This window comes from Oryx dammah, unplaced genomic scaffold, assembly GCF_014754425.2.
Source record: "Oryx dammah isolate SB20612 unplaced genomic scaffold, SCBI_Odam_1.1 HiC_scaffold_7, whole genome shotgun sequence".
Lineage (NCBI taxonomy): Eukaryota > Metazoa > Chordata > Mammalia > Artiodactyla > Bovidae > Oryx > Oryx dammah.
Window position 1 is genome coordinate 12622877 of NW_024070191.1, and position 27237 is coordinate 12650113.

Sequence of the window (27237 nt, forward strand, 5' to 3'; positions counted from 1 at the left end):
AACGGCAACCCCCTCCTGTACTCTTGCCTAGAAAATCCCATGGACGGAGGAGCCTGGTGTCCATGGGGTCGCAAAGAGTTGGACACGACTGAGCGACTTCACTTTCTTCTTTCTGGGAACTGCTTTGCAACCTTAACTTTAAGCATCCTTAACGTGTTAACCTCAACTCCTTAATTTGCGAACTCCCTTAACTTGTCAACCTGCCTGCACAAGTAATATCGGGTCTCAAGACCATCAGGAGAATTACACCCTCAAATCAGACAAATGCTGGGAAAAGCCTGGATTAGAATCTTCACAGAACTTTGCTCCTGATTTGCTGGGTGACCATCAGTAAAATCCAGTCCCCAGAGCCATTATGATAAATGTTCACTCATTGTTGTGACGGTTTATCTCTGCCAGCATCAGTTTATTTACCCCTAAGAATAGGAGTAAATGTACCTAACCACCCTTTGCTCTGTTGTCCAGTCACTCAGTCGTGTCGGAGTATTTGTGATCCCGTGGACTGCAGCATGCCAGGCTTCCCTGTCCTTCACTATCTCCCAGAGTTTACTCAAACTCATGTCCATTGAGTCAGTGATGCTATCCAACCATCTCAGCCTCTGTCATCCCCTTCTGCTCCTGTCTTCAGTCTTTCCCAGCATCAGGGTCTTTTCCAGTGAGTCAGCTCTTCACATCAGTGGCTAAAGTAGTACACCTTCAGCTTCAGCATCAGTCCATCCGGGGAATATTCAGGACTGATTTCCTTTAGGATTGACTGGTTTGATCTCCTTGCTGTCCAAGGGACTCTGAAGAGTCTTCTCCAAAACCACAGTTTGAAAGCATCAGTTCTTCAGCACTCAGCTTTCTTTATGGTCCAGCTCTCACATCTGTGCATGACTACCGGAAAAACCACAGCTTTGACTAGACGGACCTTTGTTGGCGAAGTACTATCTTTGCTTTTTAATACACTGTCTAGACTCATCAAAATTTTTCTTCCAAAGAGCAAGCATCTTTGAATTTCATGGCTGCAGCCACCATCTGTGGTGATTTTGGAACCCAAGAAAATAAAGTCTGTCACTGTTTCCATTTTTTCCTCATCTATTTGCCATGAAATGATGGGACCAATGCCATGATCTGAGTTTTTTTGAATGTTGAGCTTTAAGCCAGCTTTCTCACTCTCCTCTTTCACTTTCATCAAGAAGCTTTTTAGTCCCCCATCACTTTCTGCCATTATGGTGGTGTCATCTGCATTTCTGAGATTATTGATATTTCTCCCGGCAATTTTAATTCCAGCTTGAGCTTCATCCAGCCCTGCATTTCTTATGATGTACTCTGCATATAAGTTAAATAAGCAGGAAGACAATATATAGCTTTGTTGTACTCCTTTTCCAATTTGGAATCAGTCCACTGTTCCATGTCTGGTTCTAACTGTTACTTCTTGACCTGCATACAAGTTTCTCAGGAGGTGGGTAAGGTGGTTTGGTATTCCCATCTCTTGAAGAATTTTCCACAATTTGTTATGGTAACACACTCAAAGGCTTTAGCATAGTCAATGAAACAGAAGTAGATGTTTTTCTGGAGTTCTTTGCTTTTTCTCTGATACAACAGATGTTGGCAATTTGATCTCTGGTTCCTCTGCCTTTTCTAAATCCAGCTTGTACATCCGGAAGTTGTACATACAGAAGCTTATGTACTGTTGAAGCCTAGATTGAAGGATTTTGAGCATTATCTTGCTAGCATGTGAAATGAGTACCGTTGTCCAGTAGTTTGAGCATTCTTTGGCATTGCCCTTCTTTGGGATTGGAATAAAAACTGACCTTTTCCAGTCCTGTGACCACTGCTGAGTTTTCCAAATTTGCTGGCATATTGATTGTAGCACTTTAACAGCATCATCTTTTAGGATTCGAAATAGCACATCTGGAATTCCATCACCTCCACTAGCTTTGTTCGTAGTGATGCTTCCTGGGGCGCACTTAACTTCACACCCTTCACACCCTTTGCTACGAACCTCAGATATCTGAGTTCCTCTGTTCTCTGTCGGCGGCTTCCCAGGTGGCTCAGCTGTAGATGGTCCACCTGTCAATGCAGGAGATGGAGATTCGGGTTCACTCCCTGGTTCGAGAAGGTCCCCTGGAGGAGGAAATGGCAACCCACTGCAGTATTCTTGCCTGGAGACTCCCATGGACAGAGGAGCCTGGCGGGCTGCGGTCCATGAGGTCACAGAGAGTCGGACTCGGCTGAGCGGCTGAGCACGCGCTCCTCTGTCGGGTCCTTCTTGCTGTGTTTGCCCTCAGCAGCCTGAAGCTGAGACTCTGCTCACACAGCAGCAGTGCTGCTCAGGTGTAAACCCCAGTGACGGTGGCCTCGTTTGGGGGAATGTCGCGTGTGTTTCTATACTTTAGAAAAGGGGCATTTTTAGGACTTCTCACAGTCAGCTCTGAATGTAGATAATTGTGGTTAAGTGTATCTGGACTTAACATAGATCTTTCCATTTAGATGATTTACACGTAGCCTATAAGGATGAGAGTTTTGAGTTCTTTAGAAGAAATATGCTTGACATTCTTTAGAGTCTACTGTATGATAAAGAATTCTGTCCTGTGGTGGTTATTTGTACACAAATTTTCCTCCAGTCTGTTTCCTGTGGTGTAGCTTGAGTCCCAAGAGCTGCTATAAATTACCCTTACTCCTACTCAGCTTACTGTGAGGCCCTCTAGCTTTAGAGGTAGTGTGTGTTCGGGGGAAAAAAAAAAAAGGAGGGTTAAATCCATTGTTCTTTTTCTCTAATAAGAGCAGTAGAAGAAAATAGTGATTATTTGTACTGTATTATGATCATTTAGGTGTCATTGAAACATACCTGACAGACCGTGAAATATACTTTGACAAACCAGTTCCCTCCTTTCTTACCGTTTTGTATTTATTCCCACTATGAACTTAGAGGTTTTCCAGCTAGTTTTTTTAAGTCTCTCAAAATAAGTTATTGTGTAAGTGCTCTGTGTCTTAGGGAAACAATTTATAAATTATAATTTTTAATCGCAAAGATGCTTAATTTGTTCATTTGAATTAAAATATTGTATGCTATAGTTTTAAAAGTTTATGAAAAGATAGGATATCAGGATAAAACCACTTAAGTAGCACATCAACTGTATCTCATAATGTTTTATGCCATTGTGTTCTTTCACTAATATACTAAAGCATCTTTTTTAGTTTGGAACACTATGTCAATTTGCATCTCTTAAAAATCATCTAATACCTTAATTTCCACAACATCTAGTGTAGAGGAAGTTTGAAAGCACCATTGACTGGATATACCCTTTAACCAGAAATAAAGATGAAAGATGCTCCTTTAAATTCTTCATCAGAAGCTTTTATTGAGAAGTTTAGTTCCAAGGCATTTGGGAGTGAAACCAAATGGAAAATAATATATTATCTGTTGATATTTTCATAGTATTAGTGAGGAAGAGAAAGATTACAATAGAGCCAGATTATGAATATGTCACTGTCTTCGGTAAACTGAAGACAGATAATCATAGACTACCAGTCACCTAATGAAGTGTTCGTGTAAATTTTAAGTAATTCTCGTTATCTACAAAGATCCTATTGCCTTAATGGAGTAAACAAAAAATCAGAACTTTGATTTAGTGTCATGTAAGGGTGGAAACGTTAAGCCCACAATTTTAAGGGACATGACTATTGCTTCCTGCAATGATACCTCAGTGTCCTTTGAATGGTGGAATTTCTCTCTGTCGTTTCTTGAATGTGACAAATTGAAAATAGCCTCTTTTCATCTTGAAACCATTCCTTTTCCACCTACCTGGTTTTCAAATGCAAGTTCAGTTACGGTGTTAGTCGGTGCAAAAGCCATGGCCTTTCTCCCTTTTCATATTTAACGTATTATTTTCACAGATTACCGTGTGACTCGAGCCAATTTTTTTCTATTGCTCTTCTTCATGATGGGTTCATTGACCCTCTCTTCTTTGAGTACTCTTTAGTGGTGCTGGAAAACAGCTGCCTGAAATATGTCTATTATTTCTGGGGTTTAACAGACATGTGCCTTGGATAAATTAAGGAGCAGTTCAGAGGAGGTCCATAAATATGAATACTTTGCCAGCTGTTTTTCCATTAAACGCTGTTGGTTGAATGAAATTAGTAAATAATTATGTTGGTGGGGAATCTGTTATATCCAAATGGAATATAATGTCTTCCTTTAACAACAGAGCTTAATTTTTTTCCTATACACCAAATTAGTTTTTAGGGTAATCTCCATTGCAAATGGGCCGATTTGCATTAAAACTATGCCTCCTTGTTCTGATTTGTCAACACCTCTTTTTTTAAAAAGTCTGTAACATTAAGCATGGGTGGGTAAGACCATCTGCTTCTGGAGCTTGCCTGTAGCTCCATGACTTAACACACGAGACAGGTTACAGCTGTTTAATTGTTATGAAGCTGAATGATTATCGTTCTATCCAAAATTAATATTTATATATGTATGCACAGAAAGCATGCGGTTAAACATAAGTGATCTAATTGTGAATTAATGGCGTTAGGTAGTCATTAATGAGTCCCCACACGAACAATGAAGTGTAAAATAATGCTTTTCACATACACTTCCGCTCTTGGCTTTTAAGATGAGTCCCCAGTAGTGATCATTATGCATGCAAGAAACCCACTCCAAATACATTGGCATATGCAGGGGAAAAAACTCACCATACATAAAAAAAAAAAAAATCATAAAAAGCAAAGAGAAAACTCTCCATGTGGTTACTACTAACTCTTTCCTGCCGCCAAAAGCTTTATTCTCTGATCTGTGACCAGTGTAGGTTCAAGCCACAGAGTAAAAGTCTAGATGGGCCATTTCAATTGGGGGTACCAGCATAGCACCCATGATGACAACCACAAGCTATTGGGAACCCTTTTCTCAGCCAAGTGACAGTGAATTTCCTCCTGTTTATAGGAATGGTGGTACACAAACTCAGATCATTCTGTTTCAAAAGTTAGCAATGTATATTCTATCAGGCCTGCTCAGTACATCCCATAATGAAGAACAGAATGAAAATTTTTCAGCAAAATTGTAGTCTGGGGATTGTGATATGCATGTAAAATAGAATATCTAGATGTCTTACTTCCCAAGTAGTTACTGTAAAAGTGACTTGCATTTCCAAGTTTATGAGCAGATTATACGAAGATTTATAGCCCTGTAGAAAATATTAATGTACGTTGCTCAAATCACTAATGAGGGAACACAAAATATATAAGAACAAGTGGTGATGTGTTCTTTCTTCCAAAAAGCTGATTTGGAATTTGGTTAGGAACTGTGCGTCTGTACCATCTTGCGTCTGTACCATCTGAGGGTTATGTGCGACAATGAGAAGACTTGTTAATACAAAAGTAGGGTTGTCTGCACTTTGGGATCTAGCCTGCTTATATGGAGGGTGGTCCCATTAAAGGGAGTATATCACGAGGAGGTGGAACATGCGGCAGCCGATCCGATCCTGACATCATGGGGGCAGAGTGGACTTCCTGGTTTATGAAAACAGACCGTTGGCAGTCCTGAGGTGCTTTGCTTAAAGTCAGGTTCCTTTCTTTCTGGTGTCTCTTAAAAGATACCAGTCACTTCGTCATTTTGTCCTTTTTATATTCTTTATTTAAAAGATTGACTGATAGCACCTATTATGTAGGTCTTTCTCTTGTCAATTTTTAAAACTATATCAGGAAAAAACAAAGTTGGATAATCTGTTTAATTTGCTGAAGATAAACATGGCACCCCACTCTGGTACTCTTGCCTGGAAAATCCCATGGATGGAGGAGCCTGGTAGGCTGCAGTCCATGGGGTCACTATGAGTCGGACACGACTGAGCGACTTCACTTTCACTTTACACTTTATTCTATAAATTTTCTTAAATATTAAATTTTATAAGTAGGCAAAAGTAATAATGGTAGATAAGAAATTAAAACTCATTGACATTGACCAAATCAGTAGATGATTTTCATAGTTTTCCTGCCACAAGACTTGGAACTACCAGCAAGACATCCCTTTGGTAATTACAGTAAGAGCTCCCCTGGTGGCTGAGATGGTAAAGAATCTACCTGCAATGCAGGAGACCCAAGTTTGATCCCTGGGTTGGTAAGATCCTCCGGAGAAGGGAATGGCAGCCCACTCCATCATTCTTGCCTGGAGAATCCCGTGGACAGAGGAGCCTGGTGGGCTACAGTCCATGGGGTTGCAAAGAGGCACAGAGTGACTAACACTTGGTAATTGCAATAACCAAGTTAATTGTGTCAGGATGTTAGCGATCCAAATATTTATTTAGTGTACAATACGTTTGTATTCTAATTTTCATATATAAGAACTTTTCTGAAGAGCTTAGTTTCCAAATCAAGGTACTGAAATATAATCTGATTTTTTTTAATCTAGGAAATCATACGGAAATGTGGGTTTGCTTATGTCATTCACTGAATTCAAACAAGGAGTAAAAATCTGAAGGAGACATGTGTTACTCCATGTTTATGTATGTGGTCCAGTAGATGAAATCATGCCATGTGTAAAGACTGCACCAGAAAGCCCGTATCACATGCCAAACAACACTCGTCTCTTTTGTAGTCTGGGTGCATGCCAGCATCAGTGGTGCTCTCTGTATTCTGCCTGCTTCGCTGTGACTTCTGTTATGTAGATGTACTCTACGGTAAGACATGAAATTCTAAACTGAACGAAGATACCAAATATTATTCTCCCAGTTGTCTGTACAAAATTCTGCAGCTTGCCTTGGCACTTTTTCAGCAGTGCTGACTTGAAAATTTTGGTTTGTCTCAAAGCACCTTTTCCATTGAATCTAGATTTTTTTTTTCCTGGGCAGACTTAAATCAGGAAAAATATTATTTCACTTTCTTGGAATGTCTTGGCATAAATAATGTTCCTAACTGAAGAACGGTATTTTGCTTAGGTAGGTGCATACAAGAAGCAATGTATTGTACAGGTAATTGTTTCACCAAGTTTCCAATCTGTAAAAAGAATGAAACATGCAAACTTTCAAAGACAATTTATTTAAAGCAGAAATATGCTGCCAATTTTAGAGGAGCAAAAGCTCTTTCAAGAACACATGCACATGTGTGTGTGCTCACATGTATGTACTCACACATGCACACTGTTTTTCTCTACTAGCACAACCTAGTTGTTAAAACTCACTTGCTAGTTGTTAAAATTCAAATTATTTGATGCTCCTAAATAGAATAAAGTATTTGCAATGTTTTATCTCAATCTTAGAATGAGAGTTCAATGGTGAGGGAACACATGTTTTTAAGGAGCCTGAGTAAATTGTTTTGCAATGTTTAAAATTATGTCAGTGTTGTAATTCTTTATGACAGGGTAATCAGTAATAAAACAGTGCAGTGGGTACCAATTAAGGAACATCAAATCAATGGGTATGCAGGCTGCACACTGATTTAAACAGTTGCTGATTGGAATAAATGGATTTAATATGTACTTATTTGCAAACTGTAGCTTTTCTGGCATCCTACAGAAACTGGTATATGAGTAATCTAAAAGAATGATACCTACGTACAACTTTTAATGACATACTAATGTGAATTATTTTTCAAGACTGTATTTTTTAAGTATTACAAAACACACAGTGCTAAATAAACATCTGTCCTTGACTCCGAGGCCTTTGCTGTATTCGCCGTAGTAAAGGATATGTCCGTATTTTATTATGGATTCATCGATTGAATTACCCTCTTTCAGAGATGGGCCCCTAAGATTTTAGTGTTGTAATTAAGCTGAGCAGTATTTCCAGCATTCTAGATTCTGTGTTCTTTCCCTATACCTAGGCTATCCCCAGGAGTGACTTCAATAGCCCAGTGAAAATACAGTCCTATTTAATATGCTCCAGCTGGGCACACTGTTGATAGCAGAAAGAGTGAATAGATCATAACTACACATATCAGCAACAAATACAAATATACACAAACTCTTTGTATTTTTCCCTTGTGAACTGCCTAATAGAGATATATCAGCAACTTGGTTTGCCTTTGTTTCTTCTCTGTGTTTTGAAGAATCAGTTTGATGGTGAGGGGAAAACAAAGTCGGAATCAGTCTTATTCCAGGAAGACCTCCAGATATCCCAATTTCCCACAAACAGGCACGTACACTCCTCTGACGTCTTTTTTAAAGGAGCAGTCTTCTTTGCAGCTATCACTCAGCTGATTTTTTTTTTTTTATACAGCAGGCATCTACTGAACTGCTTCTGTTCTTTAATTTTTCATACTCATTTGTTTTCATTTTCCCTGGTTTATCCCTCAGTTTTAATAACCTGCCAATCGGTTACCCAAACTTGGGATTTTTAGAACAGGTTATAACAGTTCTCATTATAGAGGTTTCTTAACTACATAGTCTCAACGTATGAGACTATGTTCACAAGTGAACATTTCAAGTTGTTTGGATTTTAATCTAACTTCCCCATTTCTCCTTTTGATTGTTGATGGTGAATTGAGGATTTCTACATTTTTTTCGTCTTATTTGTTCATTCAAGTGATTATCATTTCATTGATAATCCAAAACCAGATGTGCTGATGGTCTGCCTTACCCAGGTACACAGCTCTCTGTATGCCGAGTTGTACACAGAGCTTCTTCGTTAAGTGTTACGGACTTTGAAATTTTGGCCACTTGCTAGCATTTTGACCTGGAGGAAGTTATTTAATTTCCCGTGTCTCAGTTTCCTCATTTGAGAAATAAGGAAGATAATAAAGAGGTGGTGAAAATCAAATGAGCCAATTCGTGTTAAATGCTTAGCATAGTTTCCAGCACATAGTAATTGTTAATAGCGCTGTTCTCAACTAGGATGGATGGATTGGGCAAGGGGAGAGGAACAGATGGATAAAGGAGAGGGGAAGGATGTAAAATGAGGTATTGTTCACATATACCTCTTTCACAAAAGGTAGTCTTTGTATTATTCAGAGAATTTCTTCAAAAGCTGCAGGCACTTGTAGGACAGAGTAGGAATACCATAATAAGTACATTTAATCATTTTACTCAGCAGATATTAAGAACTCTTTTATGAGCAATGGGAGTACAGTGATTAGCATGCCCAGAGAGTTTGCACTTCTAATGGGAAAGGTTTACAGATTAAGTCGCATATGTCTATATATCGTTAAAGCCTGGTGATTTCCTGGACTATCTTAACTGACATGAATTGATCTCTAGATATTTCTCTTCTCCTTTTACATTTAGCCTGCTGTTTGTACTCCTAGACTTTGTCCATGAGACATATTCAGGGGGAAATGAGAACTATCAGTTAGCTAGAGGAAATGGAGGGAGGAGGGCTGCCCATGATTTTGGTTTTTCTGTGTTTTTGCGAGGGGCCACACCATGCAGCGTAAGATCTTAGTTCTCCAACCAAGGATCAAACCCACTTCCTCATTGGAAGCACAGAGTCTTAACCACTGGACTACCAGGGACGTCCACATAATTTTGACAGATAAGCAAATGGGGCATGTAGGTAGAATTTCTTAAAAGGTGCTGTTCTTCCTTACTCTCCATGTTGGGAATGCCAAATGGTACAAGACTGTGAGCAGGCTTCTTCCTGGGGGTCTGTGGAATCCATGCCCTTTGCTAACTGGTACAGACAAGAGCAAATCATTCTGTTTTCAACCCTACCCCACCTCCCCAAAAGTAAAGGGAGAAATATGGTAAACAGGGACCTTGAAAAGAGAAAGCATTCTTTTTAAAAAGAAGCACCTCATGGGTGGTGTGTGAAGATGATACAGTGCTAATTGTTTGGTTTGGTGATGCTGGAGGTTTATGAGCTAATAGTATAATAGCAATTCTTTTGCTGAGCCACATCCTTCTCCCCCATCTCAGATTCACTGTACCAGCAAGTAGACAAGGGCTTCCCATGCATGAGCTTGAAACCAGAGCGGTGGTTTCATTTGTTATGTTCCGGGATGACTGTGTATCCGAATGGATTTTGAAAGAGAGACAGTTTAGACCATGATGAGCCAAGGCATCTGGAGATCAAGGGCTCCGTCTTTAAATGTCCAGCACTCACCTGCATTCTTCCGTGGTGGCTCAGGTGGTAAAGATTCTGCCTGCAATGCAATGCAGGAGACCTGAGTTTGATCCTTGGGCCTGGAGAAGGGAATAGCTACCCATTCCAGTATTCTTGCCTGGAGAATTCCATGGACAGAGGATCCTGGCAGGCTACAGACCATGGGCTCACAAAGAGTCAGACACTACTAAGCAACTAACACTTTCACTTTTACCTGTTTTGTGCACTTTGCCAAGTAAGCCATGTAGATGTCAAAAACATGAGAATACCACCCTGTGACTTTGGGAAACAATTACCTGCTGAGATTCACATGAGGTCAGGAAAGATTGCACAGTACTTCTGAGCTTCTTTCATCCATTTCTTCTACTGAAGAAAAAATTTTTGTTAGTTTCTAAAGGTCTAAGACTGCAGGGAGATCAAACCAGTCAATCCTAAAGGAAATCAGTCCTGAATATTCATCGGAAGGACTGATGCTGAAGCTGAAGCTCCAATACTTTGGCCACCTGATGCAAAGAGCCAACTCATTAGAAGAGACTCTGATGCTAGGAAAGATTGAAAGTGGGAGGAGAAGGGGACGACAGAGGATGAGATGGCTGGATGGCATCACTGACTCAATGGACATGAGTTTGAGTGAACTCCAGGAGCTGGTGATGGACAGGGAGGCCTGCCTAGTGTGCTGAGGTCCATGAGGTCGCAGAGTCAGACACGACTGAGTGACTGAACTGAAATGTCTAAGAAGAGGCATCGTGACAGTGGTTAAGTGCACCTTCCAGAGCCAGGCAGCCTGGCCGGCTAGCCTGTGACCTCGCACAGACTGCCTCACTCTTCCTTTCTTCATCTCTATTTACTGTATCAGCTGTATTTACATCCTGGGGTTGTGGTGGAGATTAAATGAGAGAATGATATGAAGTGCTTAGAGCTAGAAATTCGGGCATCATTAATACATCAGCCAGGTGTTCATAATTTGCCAGTTATGAAACCAGGGCTCCAGCAATGCTCAGGTCATAAGCAGCACTTTGTGAGCACGTGTGCATTTTTTCAGGGGGCAGGGAGAGAAACCGGAGATTATGGAGAATCCATAACTCCCAGCACTTTTCTCAGAGAACTGAGACTGTGAAAAAGATTAAAAACCACTATCTTACAGAAAATACGGTAATACTCATCCACTTATGCCCCATTTGGTCTTCTTAAAAGATAAATAATCAAAACTCCGGGGAAAGTGTTTTATGAATACAACATTTTACCAGGGAACAGTTTTTTTCCAAGGGTTCCATTTTGTACATCAAGCACTCATATTTATAAATAGAGTTTTCTTCTATAAAACAAATTTAAAACTTCTTAATAGATCTAACAGGAACAACTTTCCTTCAGTGTCAGAATACACTTACTCATTTTCAAAGTGATTTTTTTTTGCAACTTAATGTGCAGTTCAGCAATTATTAGGTGTATTAATTTTTAAATATACTATATTATTTTTTATGATTATTGTTCCTAATGGCTTTTTACAACATGCCTGCATTTTTCTGATAATTTCCTGTATTGACTTATATAATGATGTTTTCATTGTTGCAATTATCACTTTTAATAATTCTTTGAACCTCGTCTATGGACATCTTCGTTTAACTTCATTATTTAGACCTAGGCTCTTGTGGTATTGTTGGAAATTTTACTCTTCAAGGCCAAAATGTAGAAGGTGGTTTTTTGTGTGTGTTTTTTATTTTTTTACCTCCTTCCTCTCTTAGTTTTAACCTATCAGCCTAATAACTGTTCCCTATGATATAAAATGCAAATGACAAATCTTGGTATCTTTTCCTCAGTGCAGATATTTTTCTTATGGTCAGTTTCTAAAATGTGTCATAAACATTTTTTTTCTTTTTTATTTTTTTAGTGTTTTTCTTTCTTTCTTTCTTTCTTTCTTTTAATATAAATTTATTTATTTTAATTGGAGGCTAATTACTTTACAATATTGTATTGGTTTAATATTTAAATCTTTGTGTAAAATTTAACCTGCTGGGTACTTTAAATCTGTTTTCTAATTTCACCTCCACTTTTGCCATTCTTTTGGTCCAATGACAAACCTTCGTTTACCTGTAATTCCTTGTTTTGCATAATCGATTGTTTGCGAAAGTAATAGGATTGGCTGGATTCTAATTTATTCTTCCTTTAGAACTTCTAATCCAGATCAGGATTAATTATATTCCTTATTGTTGTGTGTTAATTGACGTGGACCTGATGTAAGAGCCAAAAGCTTATTCTCCAACTCTGATAAGTGATATTAATAATTCCCTCAAACCTGGCTGAACCAGAAACTCCAGAATGTTTTAAGGCACTTGTTTATCCTCCATATCAAATGAGCCCTCATGGGAGTCTACTGGATTATATAATGCTTGGAAGGAATTATTAAGAAATGATACGAATGATGTTATACAGTAATATAGTTTTATTTTAATGCTTGAAAAACAATTATTTTATGAAATTATAATTGCAGGTTAGTGCCTGACACTGTTTCTTGAACCCCTCTTCACTCCCCCAACAATATATTGTCAATTAGCTATAAACATGCTTATTTTTAAATGCAATTCAGAAGCCTCTAATGGAATCCTGTGGCAAAGTGAAGCATCCTTTCATATAAACAGTACAGCTGGGTCTGAACCATTTATGGTTTTGTTTATGCGCGTGACAGAACTGCCAGGCTTTAGTAGCTCAACTGAAAGTTATCGTTTAAATCATTCTGTTAAGAGTTCCGCTACCACTTGCATATGTCAGTAATGAAAAATAATCAACATAAGCGTCTTTGAAAAGCAATTTTAGATCATTAAAGATGCATGAATTTTGACAAAGCAAGAAGATTTGAGGCTTATTAAGAATATATTAGGTCTCTCTGTTGAGCGAAGAGAGAGGGATTTTTATGCTTCTGTTCAAGAGGAAAGGTGTAGGCTAATTGTAACCTCATGAAAGATTAAATGGACAGGTACAGTAAGAGACTTCAGTCTTCATCCTGACTCTTCGTGCAAAGCTTTTGTGAGAAACAGAGCCTATTCCTGTATGAATCCTGAAGGGAAACAAGATCTTAGAACAGTCTGTATTTCCTAATGGACTACATACTGGTTACGTCATTATCCATCTGACAAGTAGTCAAGGGCTGCTGGGTAAATCATATAGAATTTAATGCATGCCTTTTTCATAATACTATGTTACATTTGCTTTTTTGTTTTATTATTAGCAATTAAAGTTTGATTTTTTGTAAATATGCAAGCGACTCAAGAGAAGGTGAATGAAGTAGAATTTCTGTGGGTGTATGTCACAGATTGAAGAAAGCATCTAAAAATGTATCAAGGTTCCTCCAGGGCTGCTGTGTGTTCTTTCTGCCCTTCCACCGTGTAACCCTTATGAAACTACTTTGTTCAAAACAAACTGAAAGAGAATTATTTTCTCACCCCCCTCAAAAGTTTGATATTTGTAAATCTCATAGTTGTAAATTTCCAAAATTCTCTAATGACAAAAATTGACTCCATTCGTTCCACTTAGTTATGAAGGTATAATCTTAGGAAGAATCGGAATGGGTCCGTCCCAAATAATCTGCAAAAGGAAGTGTTAGTTTACCTGCACACTTTCCCTTAAAGTGCTGAATATTTTCTGGAATCGTGACTGCATTTGCTAAAATGGGAATATACTGCATTTGCAGAAGATATGAAGTGCATCTCTGTCGTGTGGTGTCTGATGTCAGCTGCAGCTGCTCAATTTGCATGTAAATTCTGAAAATTTCCTTGTCCCATGTGACACTTCTGAAATGTCTGTCTGTTCTTTTTTCCTTTTTAATTTCTCAAGCTCACTATTTGGATAAGATAGTTAAAGGTACTGTATACTTGCTCTTTGTTGACATATCTCCATATATATCTCTATATAACCGTGTTTAGCTTGTAGTAGGTATGAAAATAGATTGTTTTCCTGCATATTTTTGTAAATGATAAATCAGGCCTACATTATGTGAAATCCTTTGGATTTAAAGTATTGAGACTTCAGTGTCTGTGTCTCATTTTTATAATTTTGGGTTATCACAGATTTCATTCCTATGTAAAAGCATTAGTCTTCACTGGAACCAAAAACTGAAGATAACAGTATATTTGCTGTTTTTTGTTTATGGAGGGTTTGTTTTTTTTTTTTGGGCTTTAAGATCTTCATTGTTAGCAATTCAGCTCATAAGCTTTAAATTCTAAATCAAAGAATCACGAACACTCACTCTTATCACAGAATAAGAAATTGTCAATCTAAAGAAGATTCTGGTTAACATATGTTGAGAGAAATCTCATTTATCCTCATATGGAAACTTCTTTGGCTTTATCTCAATGTTTCAAAGTATATGTGATATCATAATTTATGTTTTGTGATTTTCTTAAAAAAAAAAACTACAAAATACTGTGTATTCTAGAGAACAAAAATGATAACTCTGCTCAGCAGAAAACAGCAGATTCTTTGTCTTCAGTTATCATAGAAATAAGTGAAAACCATGTCTTTCAGAAGAGAATAGTCCCGTTCCCTCGCTCCTCAGATTACCTTTTTTAATTCCTTGTTTGTGCTTTTCATTGGAATATGAAAATATTCATGGCAGTACCCAGGCTTTCATGTAATAACTGCCCGTGTGCCCTCAGTCGACTGCTGCACCTTTGTCACTGGGGCAATTAAATCTGTTTTTTTTGTTGTTTGGTTTTTTTTTTTTTTTTCATTAAAAACAAAACAGAGGCATCCATAAGGAAAATTTACCTTTTAGCCATTGAATAATCCATAAAAACAGACGGTAATTGTCTGAAAGAAAAGAAGCAGCAAAATTAATATTCTCCTGACTTGATGGCGTCCGTAAGTCTAATTTCATCATACCCCGCCGCAAGGGACTGTCAAAACAGTCTTCTTTCTGTTAACTCTAATCTGAAGAGACAGAAAGTCTCTTTGAGATCTTTTCAAGTTCCACAGTGAAGGAGGGAAAGCCAGTTATATGAATAATTCTTTTAATACAGACCTAAAATAAACATCCTTAAAGAGATGGTTCCCTTAAATTTTGTCACCGAAACAAGCATTCTAGTTATAAGAAGCTAGAACAAACCCCGAACTGCTAGAGCAGGCATTAACTAATATCTATATGAATTTTATACCAAATTATAAATTAATTCGTTCCAAAGAGATCTGGTTAACAGCCCGTAATTCTTGCCATCTTAGAGCGTTTATACCCTCATTTCTGTCGGTATCATGTCACACTCATAGAGAAGACCCCCAGAACCTACCCTGGTGCCATTCTCATAAACAGATCATGTTGGCTGCATGCCAGTTACCATCTGTAGGAAGTGGCAAAATTTGTTTTTTTTTTTGTTTTTTTTTTTAATGTCATGTTAGACTGAAACAATTGTAGATTTCGGATATATTAAATTTTTTCATTGTTTCCCAAATTTTCCCTCCTTGCCCATAAAAGCAGACAAGATAGGATTTAAAGGTAACAGCATAAAAGCTTTAGGGAGACTGTCACAGACGATCACTCTTTTGCGCTCTGTCTTGAAGCACGTCACTACCGTGGTTTTGTTCAGTCTCTCGATGTTTTACTGTGGTCCTTATGGTATTTCATTTTGTCCGTCCTGAGTAATCAGATATGCACAGCTATTACATTTAGTTGGAAATCCTGTCAGTCCCGTCCCATCCGTATGCAGCCTGAACCCTAATGTTTGTTAGAATAGATGCTGAGCTGCTTCACTATTTCCTGGGCTTTGCTTATTCTGTGAAAAGGAATGTATTCTCGGCATAAAGTATAGTCATTGATGCTGGCCTATACTTTGTGCAATTATTTAATGCACTGTAATTTCACATGAATATACGGCAACTCTGAGGCCAGATAAAATTAACATTCTCTTCTGAACATCCTTCCTAGCCACGTACCCACACATTCACGTTTTTAAATTTAGAGGGAATTTTTGAAAGCAACAAGGCACTTTTAAGAAGACGTGTCCTAACCAGTGACCAGTAATGTTTACAGCAGATTAAAAATCTATTCTAGGGCTTCTGAAATGATCTCGCTGTGATGCTTTTTTCACACTTTAATGATCAACCTTGTTGCTTTGCTAAAAAAGGGAAAAAATGTAAGTTAATTTTGTCTGGCCTGCAGCAATTTTAGTGGGTCATTGCAGACATTTCTGTCCTACACAGGTAAGTGGTGTCTCAAGGGTCAGGCCAATCAAAGATGCCACTTGGATAAGAATCAGATTCCTTAGATTGCGTTGCTCTTTCTATCCATGTGCAATTACAGTATTTGTGCTGTTTCGAAAGGCCTGTTCCCACTAAGTGTCCCTCATCTGTTTATTTGAGGTGCAAAAACTTTAAATACTCAAATCACTTGTGTTGTCCTTCTTTGTCTCTTTTGACAGAGGGGTGTCCCGGTCTGTGCAACAGCAATGGAAGGTGCACACTGGACCAAAACGGCTGGCACTGTGTTTGCCAGCCAGGGTGGCGAGGAGCAGGATGCGACGTAGCCATGGAGACCCTCTGCACTGACAGCAAGGACAATGAGGGAGGTAAGAGATGCGGAGCAGGAAAGCGAGCCTGTGCCAGAACTCAGGTTTATAAGTTCTCATGGGTCCATGGTTATCTGTTACCAAAAAAAAAAAATTTGATCCCCACAGGTTAGATTGATTGAAAAATGTATGAGTGCTGATAGAATAATTTTGCTCCCTGTTTTCCCTGAAACAAATGCAAGATTATTATCATTCAGGGAAAAGGCAAGGTAACCAAGCTACTGTATAATGTGCAGTATTCTCCATTTCTTGTCCTAATCTCCAGGTGGTGATTCTCCTTGATGCAGTTTTTAGGGCCCTGTGAACTGGGAGCTCAAGAGCAGTCTTTTAATAATGGAACAGTCCAAAAGATGCAAGGTAGTTCCCAAGCTCTTCTGTTGAAAGGCCAGGAAGAGAAAGCAATCCCCTTGAAGCTGTACTTCCAGTGTCTTTTTACCCTTAACTTTACAGCCTGTGAAAAGGATTATGGTATTCCACCCCTTGTAAGCCCAGAGTGAAGAAATACTTATTTTTTTCCCGTTGTGCCCATCCTCTGTGCTGGTGTGTTTCGATCTCAGAGAATAGAGAGTGAGAGTTAGTGTTTGTGTCTCCAGCGATGGAGCTGTTCACTGTTGGTGTCCCTTGCAGACTGAGTTTTTCAGAAGGAATTATTATAGTTTCTGTCTAGACCGCTCTGGTCACCTGCTCCACGTGTGACCTTCCTAGTGTGTGTTTCCCTTCCTCCACCTTCATTGAACCTGCCCTTCTGGGAGTGTCCACGTGGGCAGTTTGGCAATGGTTATGAGTGCCAGTTTGGAGTCAGGTCTTCACTCCACCAGGAAATGGCACCACACCCCAGTATTCTTGTCTGGAAAATCCCACGGACACAGGAGTCTGGTGGGCTACAGTCCATGGGGTCGCAAAGAGTCAGGCATGACTTAGTACTGAGCACACTTGCATCACTCCACCTCGTAGTGCTCATGTGACCGCAGACAAGATCCTGACTGTGTTAAACTTCAAGTGTTTCACATGTAAAATAGACATAAAGGAGTTTGTGGAAGCATTGAAAGAATGTGTATTGCCAGGGCTATGTTACGTTGTAAGGAGCAGCTCTCATTATCCAGTTTTCCTTCTTTTGCTTTCAAAGTGCTCACCTTGACTAGGTGAACTTCATAAAAGGTTGTCAGAGAAGGTTGAATTGGCCCTCTCCTTTCCAAATAGAGCAGACATAACATCAGACAGATGCCCGCAGTAAAGCAAGTCTCATGAAAAAGCAAGTCATGTAAATGTAGGGGATATGGGTTCCCAGTGCATATAAAAGTTATGCCTATCGGATACTGTTACATTACCCTATACTATAGCCTGTTAAAGTGTGCGGTAGCATTATGTCTAAAAACAACATATATACCTTAATATAAAAATATTGCTAAAAAATGTTAACCGTCATCTGAGCCTTAAGCAAGTTGTAGTAGTGACATGAAAGGCCACAGATCACCATCAGAAATATAATAATAATGAAAACCTTTGAAGTATTGCAAGAATTACCAAAACAAGAGACAGAGACACATGGTAAGCAAGTGCTGTTGGAAAAATGGCACGTTGGGCTTGTTCCACTTCAAGTTGCCACACACCTTGGAATTATGAAAAATGCAACATCTTCCCCACAATAAAGGGAAGCACAGTAAAACAAGGCCTGCCTTATACTGTTCTCTAGGAAGCAGGGTAGTCAGAACCAAGTCTCAGCTCTCCTCCTTGCCCCCAACACACACACACACACAACACAGTCATTCTCAAACCAAATGTTCCTTGTTTCGCCTCTTCCTGACTACGAGTTGCAGTTCTCCCTATCCATTCCTAGCTATCTGTCCACTCTTCCATTCCTGCCTAACTGTTCACTCTTTTCCCTGTGCTCCTTTAACGTGGACTGTCAAGAAACTTAAGCCACAAATTCTGTGCTCTGCTGTCTCTCCTGATGGACGTAGGTGTTTGGTCCTTAGCCCTCGAAGCTTTTCCTGCCTGGTAATACACAGTTGCCTCTCTCACCTCCCTGTGCCCCGGAGCTGTCGTAGAAACCGCAGCATCAGTCCTCTGCACGCCCATACAGCAGCTTTCCCCTCCCTCCGAGGAAGCCCTTGCCCCTGGAAAGAAGGCTAGCTTGCCTTCCTCCTTGATCAGATGTTTTACCCTCATGTTCTAAGAGATTACACTGAGGAGGTTACACCTCTGGCAGAGAGAAGCAAACTGCAGGGCCCAGTCTGCAGAGCCGCTGCAGAGTAATTTAGGGGCTGATCAACTCTTTAGTGTCCTTATCGGCTAAAGCGGTTTCTCTCTTTCCTCAGAATTTATCAGCTGTGAATTGGCCTCGTTCCCTCTTTGTTTATTCTTATTAGCATGAAGCTCTGCTATCTCTAGACTTCCCTCTCCAAGGGGAAATCGGACCTGATAGAAGACCTCCTGTGGCTTCTCTGCTTATCTCATATAATTTGTATTCCTGTCCCTAACCTAATTTTGCTCATCTTTTGAGAAGGAACCTCAGCACCAGCTTTGTTACACCCTAAGATTGTAACCTGGGTGCCTTATAGCCCAAGCTAGAGGATTCCTTGAACTTAAGCATGGGTTATGTGTATACAGACAATATTTTTCACACTAAACACCAACTTAAGACACATAATCTGGTGATTAAGGATATTATTACCATTACCATTAGATGAGAACAGTAAAACAGAACATTTAAAATAAGGACTATAGTTGAAATTCTATGACATGTGGGAGCTGTGCCATTATAGATACATTGTCTACATTTGGTGTCAAAAAATGGTGAATTAGTCAGAAAGTTGCTAAGTACTTTCATTTAACACATTGCTGCTGCTGCTGCTAAGTTGCTTCAGTCGTGTCCGACTCTTTGCGACCCCATAAACGGCAGCCCACGAGGCTCCTCTGTCCCTGGGATTCTCCAGGCAAGAACACTGAAGTGGGTTGCCATTTCCTTCTCCAATGCAGGAAAGTGAAAAGTGAAAGTGAAGTTGCTCAGTCATGTCCGACTTGTAGTGACCCCATGAACTGCACCCTACCAGGCTCCTCTGCTCATGGGGTTTTCCAGGCAAGAGTACTGGAGTGGGTTGCCATTAAACAACTAAAAAACAAGGAGAAGATGAAGAGGTTGATTTGACTCGAATCAAAAATTAAATGCATCATAGTCTAGTCTGAGCAAATTTGTAGAGCACTACTCTAAGAACTTTACAGACCACACATATACACACACAGAGAGAGAAAGTTGCTGACTAGTGGCAGAAAAGTTCTGTCTCCAGATAAGAACGATAGAAGCTTCTGTGGTGTCTCAGATGGTAAAGAATCTGCCTGCAATGCAGGAGACCCAGTTTTGATCCCCAGGTAGGGAAGATCCCCTGAAGAAGGAAATGGCTACCCACGCCAGTGTTCTGGCCTGGAGAATTCCATGGACAGAGGAGCCTGGAGGGCTATACAGTCCATGGGTCGCAAAGAATTGAAGACAACTGACCGACTAACACTTTTACTTTCACTTTTTTTTTTCAAGGATGGTGGGTAGACAGAAAAACAGATTATTCTATCAGAATATGGATAGCCATCAATAGCATTTCATTTTACTATAACCATGTCATATACTTCAATAACCACTTCATATGGCTAGTAGAGTTCTGTTACTTTACGGAGGAATCTTCTATCCTCTCTCTTTCCTTCCCTCCAAATTCCAGCCCTCTTACTTTGTTGTTGTTCAGCCACTAACTTGTGTTCGACTCTCTGCGACCCCGTGGACTGTAACCCACCTTCACTGCCTCCTGGAGTTTGCTCCCCTCTTACTTGAGAACAGGAAAATCAGTGCTGGAGTCTCTGGCATGTTTTCCATGCCCCAGCCTGACAAGGCAGCTCTCCAGTTCCCCCAACACTTCAGTAAGCACCATCGCACCTGGCCACGTTGCTAAGACTCACATTCGATAGGGAGCGTCTTGACTTTCAATAGCTCCCCATATGGTGGTCCCACAGTGTGACCATCAAGATACAACAGCTTGCCAGAGACAACTCTTACCTTTATAGAAACTCAAGGCAGATACTCATGAATGAGCTGGTTTCTCCAAGACACATAATCTGTGGCAGTAGCTGCCATGTTCCTATTGTTCTTCTCATTAGGGAGATGTGGTCAGAGCTCCCTTTGACATCTTGCTTTCCTGTCTGGTCCTCAAATAGACAGCGCCCCTGTGGATACCTGAGACATAAGAGGCAAGTCTTCTGCAGATTGGATGGTGGAAGGCCCAAGAATGACTTAAACCTCTTCCTAAATTCTGTGCAAGATGGTAGAATGTCAGAATATATATCCTGCCAGGAATGATGCCTCTTACTCTTAAGTAGATGGAGTTAGTCTTTGTCCTTCAGAGTTATTAATACTCCTTAGTGGGGAGATGCCAGGAAGATATACCTCACACAGGTTTTTTTTAATGCCTTTAGAGTCTGATCATGGTAGAAAAAAGAAGCACAATTCAACTGAGGTTATTTAGAAATTAAAAAACAGTACTGAGAGAGGAAGGAAGAAAAAATACAAACAGAAGATACAAACTGCAGATGCAAGCAGGTGTGTGTGCTAAAAATGACAAAGAGGAGGGAAATGATGAATGATATTTTAACGTGAGCCTCAGAATGAATGTGATGAATGGACAGAGGCAGTCTAAGTTTGGAGATCCCCAAATGAAAATAAGGAAACATTTGAAAATACATTTTTTAAAAGTTCTAGCAGGAGGGTGAGATGGTTGTGTTCTCCAGAATATATTAAAAATAAATAAATAAAAGTTAAATAAAATAGAAAAAAATCAGAAGGGGAATGGTTTAAAAAAGAACAAAAAAAAGGAAGGAAGAGAGGGGAGGAAATTATGAGTTCTGAAAGTGAAAATCGCTCAGTCGTATCTGACTCTTTGTGACCCCATGGACTATACAGTCAAATGGAATTCTCCAGGCCAGAATACTGGAGTGGGTAGCCTTTCCCTTTTCCAGGGGATCTTCCCAACCAAGGATCGAACCCAGGTCTCCTTCATTGCAGTCAGCTTGTTTACCAGCTGAGCATAAGAGTTCCTGAGTACTCCTTAAAAAGAATCCAGATGTCAGAATGAAGAGTGGCACTCAGTCTTAGAGCCTTGAAATACATTATCCTGGCAGATGATTTAGGGGGAAATTACTTTTTTTTTTTTTAAAGACTCCGTGAGATCCTACTGCAGGGAAGAGGGGCTTCCCAGGTGGCTCAGCAGTAAAGAATTCCTCTGCAGTGCAGGAGACATAGGTTCGATACCTGGGTCAGGAAGATTCCCTGAAGGAGGGCAGGGCAATCCACTCCAGTATTCTTGCCTGAAGAATCACATGGGCAGAGGAGCCTGGAGGACTAGTCCATAGGGTCGTAAAGAGTCAGACATGACTGAAGCAAGTTAGCATGCAATCAGGGGAGAGATTTAGGTTACTCTGAACCCTTTTATTATCCACAGAAGTTTTAGATCCCAGGAGAACCCCATTCTAGAAAAGAGAAGTCCAGCTTTGCTTTCAGAAGCATAGCGTTTGACTGCTGTTTTTGAATGAGTTTTAGGAGAGGAAAAATATTCACACAGGCTGAAACTAACAGTCTTCCCTATATTTTATACCCATTACCATTTGCTGCCACTGCAAGCTTTAGAACAACAAAGGGCATTGCCCAGAACTTCTTTAGACAGTGTCCCCTTTCTCCAGGTTAAGAAGCTCTGCATTCTTAGGCAGGATTATTGCTAGCAGTCATACACAGTGCTGGGAAAGATTGAGGGCAGGAGAAGAAAGGGGCGACAGAGGACACGATGGTTGGATGGCATCACTGACTCAATGGACATGAGTTTGAGCAAGCTCCAGCAGATGGTGGAGGACAGGAAAGCCTGGTGTGCTGCAGACAGACCTTGGAATCGCAAGAGTCGCACATAATTTAGCAGCTGAACAACAACAGTCAAGATCACCACTGTCAACAACTCAGAGTGCATGTCTCCATGCCTCCTCAGTGAGCTTAGATGCACATTTATGTTTTTAAACGAAAACAGGATAGGTACTCTTCTCAATTTGATTCTGCCAAAGAGATTTTTTCATGTCAGTACGTGTAGGTCTATCTCATACTTTATAACAGAAGCACAGATGTCCTGATTAATTTTACCACTACTCCATTAATAATAATTTAGCTGTTTCTTATTTTTTTGCTCTTGGTATAAAGGCAGATCTGTAGTGAATCTGTGTGTGGGTGTATGTGTGTTTATCTGCATATAAATCTTTGTGTAAATGTACACATATTTCTTTGGAACAGATTTGTAGAAATGAAATTGCTGGGTCACAGGGTGCCTTAAATTTAATTCTGGTAGCTACTGCCAAATTGCCTCACAGTAAGTTTTACCACTGTACACTTCATCGGTAGGAGAGTGTTTATTTTCCCCATGTTCATAGTCTGTACATAATCATGGTACATAAACAAAATTGTCCAACAAAATGAAAAATATGAATTGTATCTGCTGGGTGGAAATGATTCCATTTTTATTGTTTTCATTTGCATTTCCCTAATTACAAGTTAGATTGATGATCTTTATATATGTTCCTTGACTGTGCTTCTTCTTTTGCTGGTTGCTTATTTGTTTCTCTTGACCATTTTTTTTCTATGGAGTTTTTTGACTTTTCTTTGTTAATTTTAAGGAGTTGTCTATATATTCTGCTTATCAGCTCTTTATGAAGTGTGTTGTAGATAATTCACCCCAAGTTTTCATTAGCTTTTAACCTTGCTTATGACATCTTTCATCATGCAGAAGTTTTCAGATGATAAACTTTTACAAGGCTAGTGTTTATAAGGTTTAACTTTTCCTTCCTGAATTTGGGATTATCTGTCTTTATGAGTACATAAGTCCTTGCCCTGTTTATATGTAATATTTCATATAATTTTTTAATACTTTTTGCAATTGTATGGATTGCCTAATGTCCAATTTATCAAGAACATGTAAAAGTACCCATTAGAGTGAAAAAGAAAAGGGAATTCAAGGATTAGCATGGTATCTGAGGACAGGAAAATGGTGATGAAAGAAAACAGTATGTGTCTCTGTTGTAGAAAAAGGTTTTTTAACTTTTTATCTTATGTTAGAGTATAGCCGATGAACAATGTTGTTATAGTTTCAGATGTACAACAAAGCGAGCCAGCCATACATATACATCTGTCCATTCACCCCAAACTCCCAGGCTGCCGTATAACATGGAGCAGAGTTTCCTGCGCGATACAGTGGGTCCTTGTTGGTTATCTGTTGTAAAGAATGGCCATCATGAAAAAATCTCCAAGCAGTAGATGCTGGAGAGAGTGTGGAGAGAAGGGAACCCTCCTACATTGATGGGATTGTAAATTGGTCCAGCCACGATGGAGGACAGTATGGTGGTTCCTGGGGAAAAAAAAAAAAAAACCTAAAAATCTGCTGTGCTTTTAAGACATCCTTTTGGCCTGTTTCAATCTCATAATCTCTAGGAACTGAATTTATTCTTCACTTTGTTCCGCAAAATTTTTGTATGCGTGCTCAGTGCCAAAAAGAATTTGTCTTAAATTCTGGGAGCTACAACAGTGGGCTAGATTAGCCCTCAAGGAACTTGGTGAGACCATTGTCTGAGCTGATTTCTAACGGAATTGGGGAGGGAGCCGGGATAAGAGCAGTGAGAGGTCTCCAGCAGAGGAAATAATAATCACAAAGGTCTCATAAGCCATGTTAAGGAGTTCTAACTACTCAGAAAGCAGCAGGGACCAATTAAAGGAAGCATTTTACCTAGAGAAGTGAAATAATCACATTTGATTTCTGCCAAGAATACTCTGACAGAAGTGTTGAGAATGAATAGCTGGGACAAGACTGGAGCCTGGGAAACCAAGCTCTTGTTGAGATCTTGTCAGGAGGTGATGGTGGTGGCCTGAAGGGTCTTTTCAGTGAAATAAAAAAAAATCTGACTTAGGACATGTTTGGGGTAGGAAAAAGGAGGAGCTGGCCATTGATTAGGTGCAGAGAAAAAGGGAGGAGAGGAGTGAAGGACGTCGCTCAGGTTTCTACTTTGAGAACCTGGGTGAGTGGATAGCGGAGACGTTCATTGAAGAAAGAAATGCAGAGAAAGTGGTCTGTTCAGAGAAGATCATGTATGTTGTGTTTTCCACATGTTAAGTTTTCGATGCCTGTGTAATATCCAAGTGGAAATATCCAGAAGGCAGGCTGTAGATTGGAAGTTCAGGAGAATAAACAGCCTGGGGTCGTTACAATTGAAATGATGCGAACATAGACTAAAGCCACGAGGAAAACTCTGTTAATCAGACAAACCAGGAAGATACGCAAAATCAAACATGATCCAGATTCAGTAATAAGCAAATGAATTTCATGTATGTTACAGAATGTTGACCCAAAAGAGAAACAAAAGGTATACCCGTACCCTTTGAAGATTCTAAAATCCACGGATAACATACTGCATCAGATATCCCACCCTGGGAATTCCCTGGCGGTCCAGTGGTTAGGATTGTGCTTCCACTGCAGGGCGCTGAGGTTCCATACCTGTTCAGGGAACTAAGATCCTACAAACCACACTGTGCAGCCAAGAAGAAACATAAAGAAATATTTAGGGGAGGTGGGGCGCTTCCCAGGTAGTGCTTGTGGTAAAGAGTCCACCTGCCAGTGCTGGAAACACAAGAGATGTGGATTTGATCCCTGGGTCCGAAAGGTCCCCTGGAGAAGGAAATGGCAACCACTCCAGTATTCTTGCCTGAAAAATTCCCTGGACAGAGGAGCCTGGTAGGCAGCAGTGCATGGGATCACAAAAAGTCTGACATAGCTGAGCAGCCATGACACTTTTTAAAAATAAAATTAGATATATATTTTTTTAATTTTTTAAAGAATTTCTACCTCTACCTCTAGCTTGGAATGAGGGAGAAAGACTTCCAAATACTGTAGGTAAGGGCTTTAATTACCTTTAGAGTGAAGATGAAAATTCATTCAAAGGAAATTCATGACTTTTTATCTAGTTAGTATATCAAGGTTTTGAAAACAATGTTAAACTATCCATAGCTGCTTAAAAGACAAAAGTGAGACTTTGGACAAGCAGGTCAAAGTCAGCATAGAGTGTAAATTAGGAAATGATGGAGTCAGACGTTTTAATAATCTAGTAAAATGTGCATTGTTTAACTTTACCAGAAAAAAAAAAGAATGATTTAAAGACAAAGGAAACAGGGCAGGGTAGAAACTTAAAAGCAAGACTAAAGGTTGACAAATTATGACCTCTGGGCCAAAGCTTGTTTTTGTAAATAAAGTTTTATTGAGACATAGTCACACCCACTTATTTACATATCATCTCTGGCTGCTTTAGAGCTATCAAGGCAGAGTTAAATACTTGTAGCAAGGACTATATGGCCCATAAAACCTGAAATATTTTTTATCTGGTCCTTTACAAAGTAAGTTTGCCAACCACTGTTACAAACCAATGAAAGTCCTAGGAAAGATGAGAGCATATTTTTAAATAACTAGAGCAATAATACTGAGGATTAAGTGGGAGGAAGCATAAACTATATTGTCTACTTTATATCAAAATACCACTCATAGTGCAAAGCCTAACCTGGAGAAAGAAAGGCTCTTAACTGATCATTGAAGTTGTTATTCAGTGGGTTTGAACATTTCTGAGTTTCTTTAGATCTTTTTTATGATTAATTCTATTAGATATGGCTTTTACGCCAATACCAATTTAAGCCAACCTCATATTCCTGAGACTAAAATGGAATGTCGATGATTTTAAGAAGCTCATCTACGAAGTCAATTTTACTACAGTAGACATTTGGGCAAGTGGATAATCAACTCTAGTGGCACTAGATAGCCCTAGCTATGCGAATATAGGCAAAGAATGAAAAATGTTTTCTCAAGTTATAGGAAGCCAGATTCATAAGCATCCGTCACTTGCTTGGGCAAGTTACTGATAAACTCTGCAGAAAAATAACAAACCATGCGTCCCTGCATCTTGGCTGTTGAAAATGAGATTCTGTCTCTGATTGATGTTAGCAGAGAGGCTTGTAAAAATGCATTTCCAACTGATTAGTTCAGAAGGTGTCAATCTCATGCAGTTTTATGACCTGCAGACCACATGCCAGACGCACATTTGGTTTTTATAAACTAACAAAGATGAATGATGAGATTGGAGCATTCCTGTTTGGCAACTGTACCATATAGTGCCTAAAGGAAGGCATTCAGGGAGTATATGGGGGACCAGAGGAGGGGGATTTAACCCTTAATGTACCAGGTTAATGGAGATAAAATGTAACTTTTGGAGGTTTCACTTTCTAGTAATGCTTAAAAGATGAATGTAAGGGAAAAACTTGCAAGAATATTTATATGGAATTACTCTCCCAAGCATACTCATTCTAAATCCATGGAGTAAGAACACTTAAATACACACACACACACGCACACACGTGTGTGTGTGCATGCTCAGTCATGTGTGTATATATATACACACACGCGTGTGTGTGCATGCTCAGTCGTGTGTATATATATACACACGCGCGTGTGTGCGTGCTCAGTCGTGTCCGACTCTTTGCGACCCCATGCACTGTAAACCACCAGGCTCCTCTGTCCGTGGAATTTTCCGGGCACGAATACTGGAATGGGTTTGCATTTCCTTCT

General features: G+C 39.7%; 1 protein-coding gene across 1 annotated transcript in view; it reads left to right on the forward strand.

The window, feature by feature from the left end:
* TENM3 (teneurin transmembrane protein 3) overlaps positions 1-27237 on the forward strand; it is a 185766-nt gene that overhangs the window by 80499 nt on the left and 78030 nt on the right. The window contains exon 11 of the mRNA XM_040242877.1: positions 16421-16567. Coding sequence (XP_040098811.1) covers positions 16421-16567 — 147 coding nt within the window. The remainder of the gene's footprint in view (positions 1-16420; positions 16568-27237) is intronic.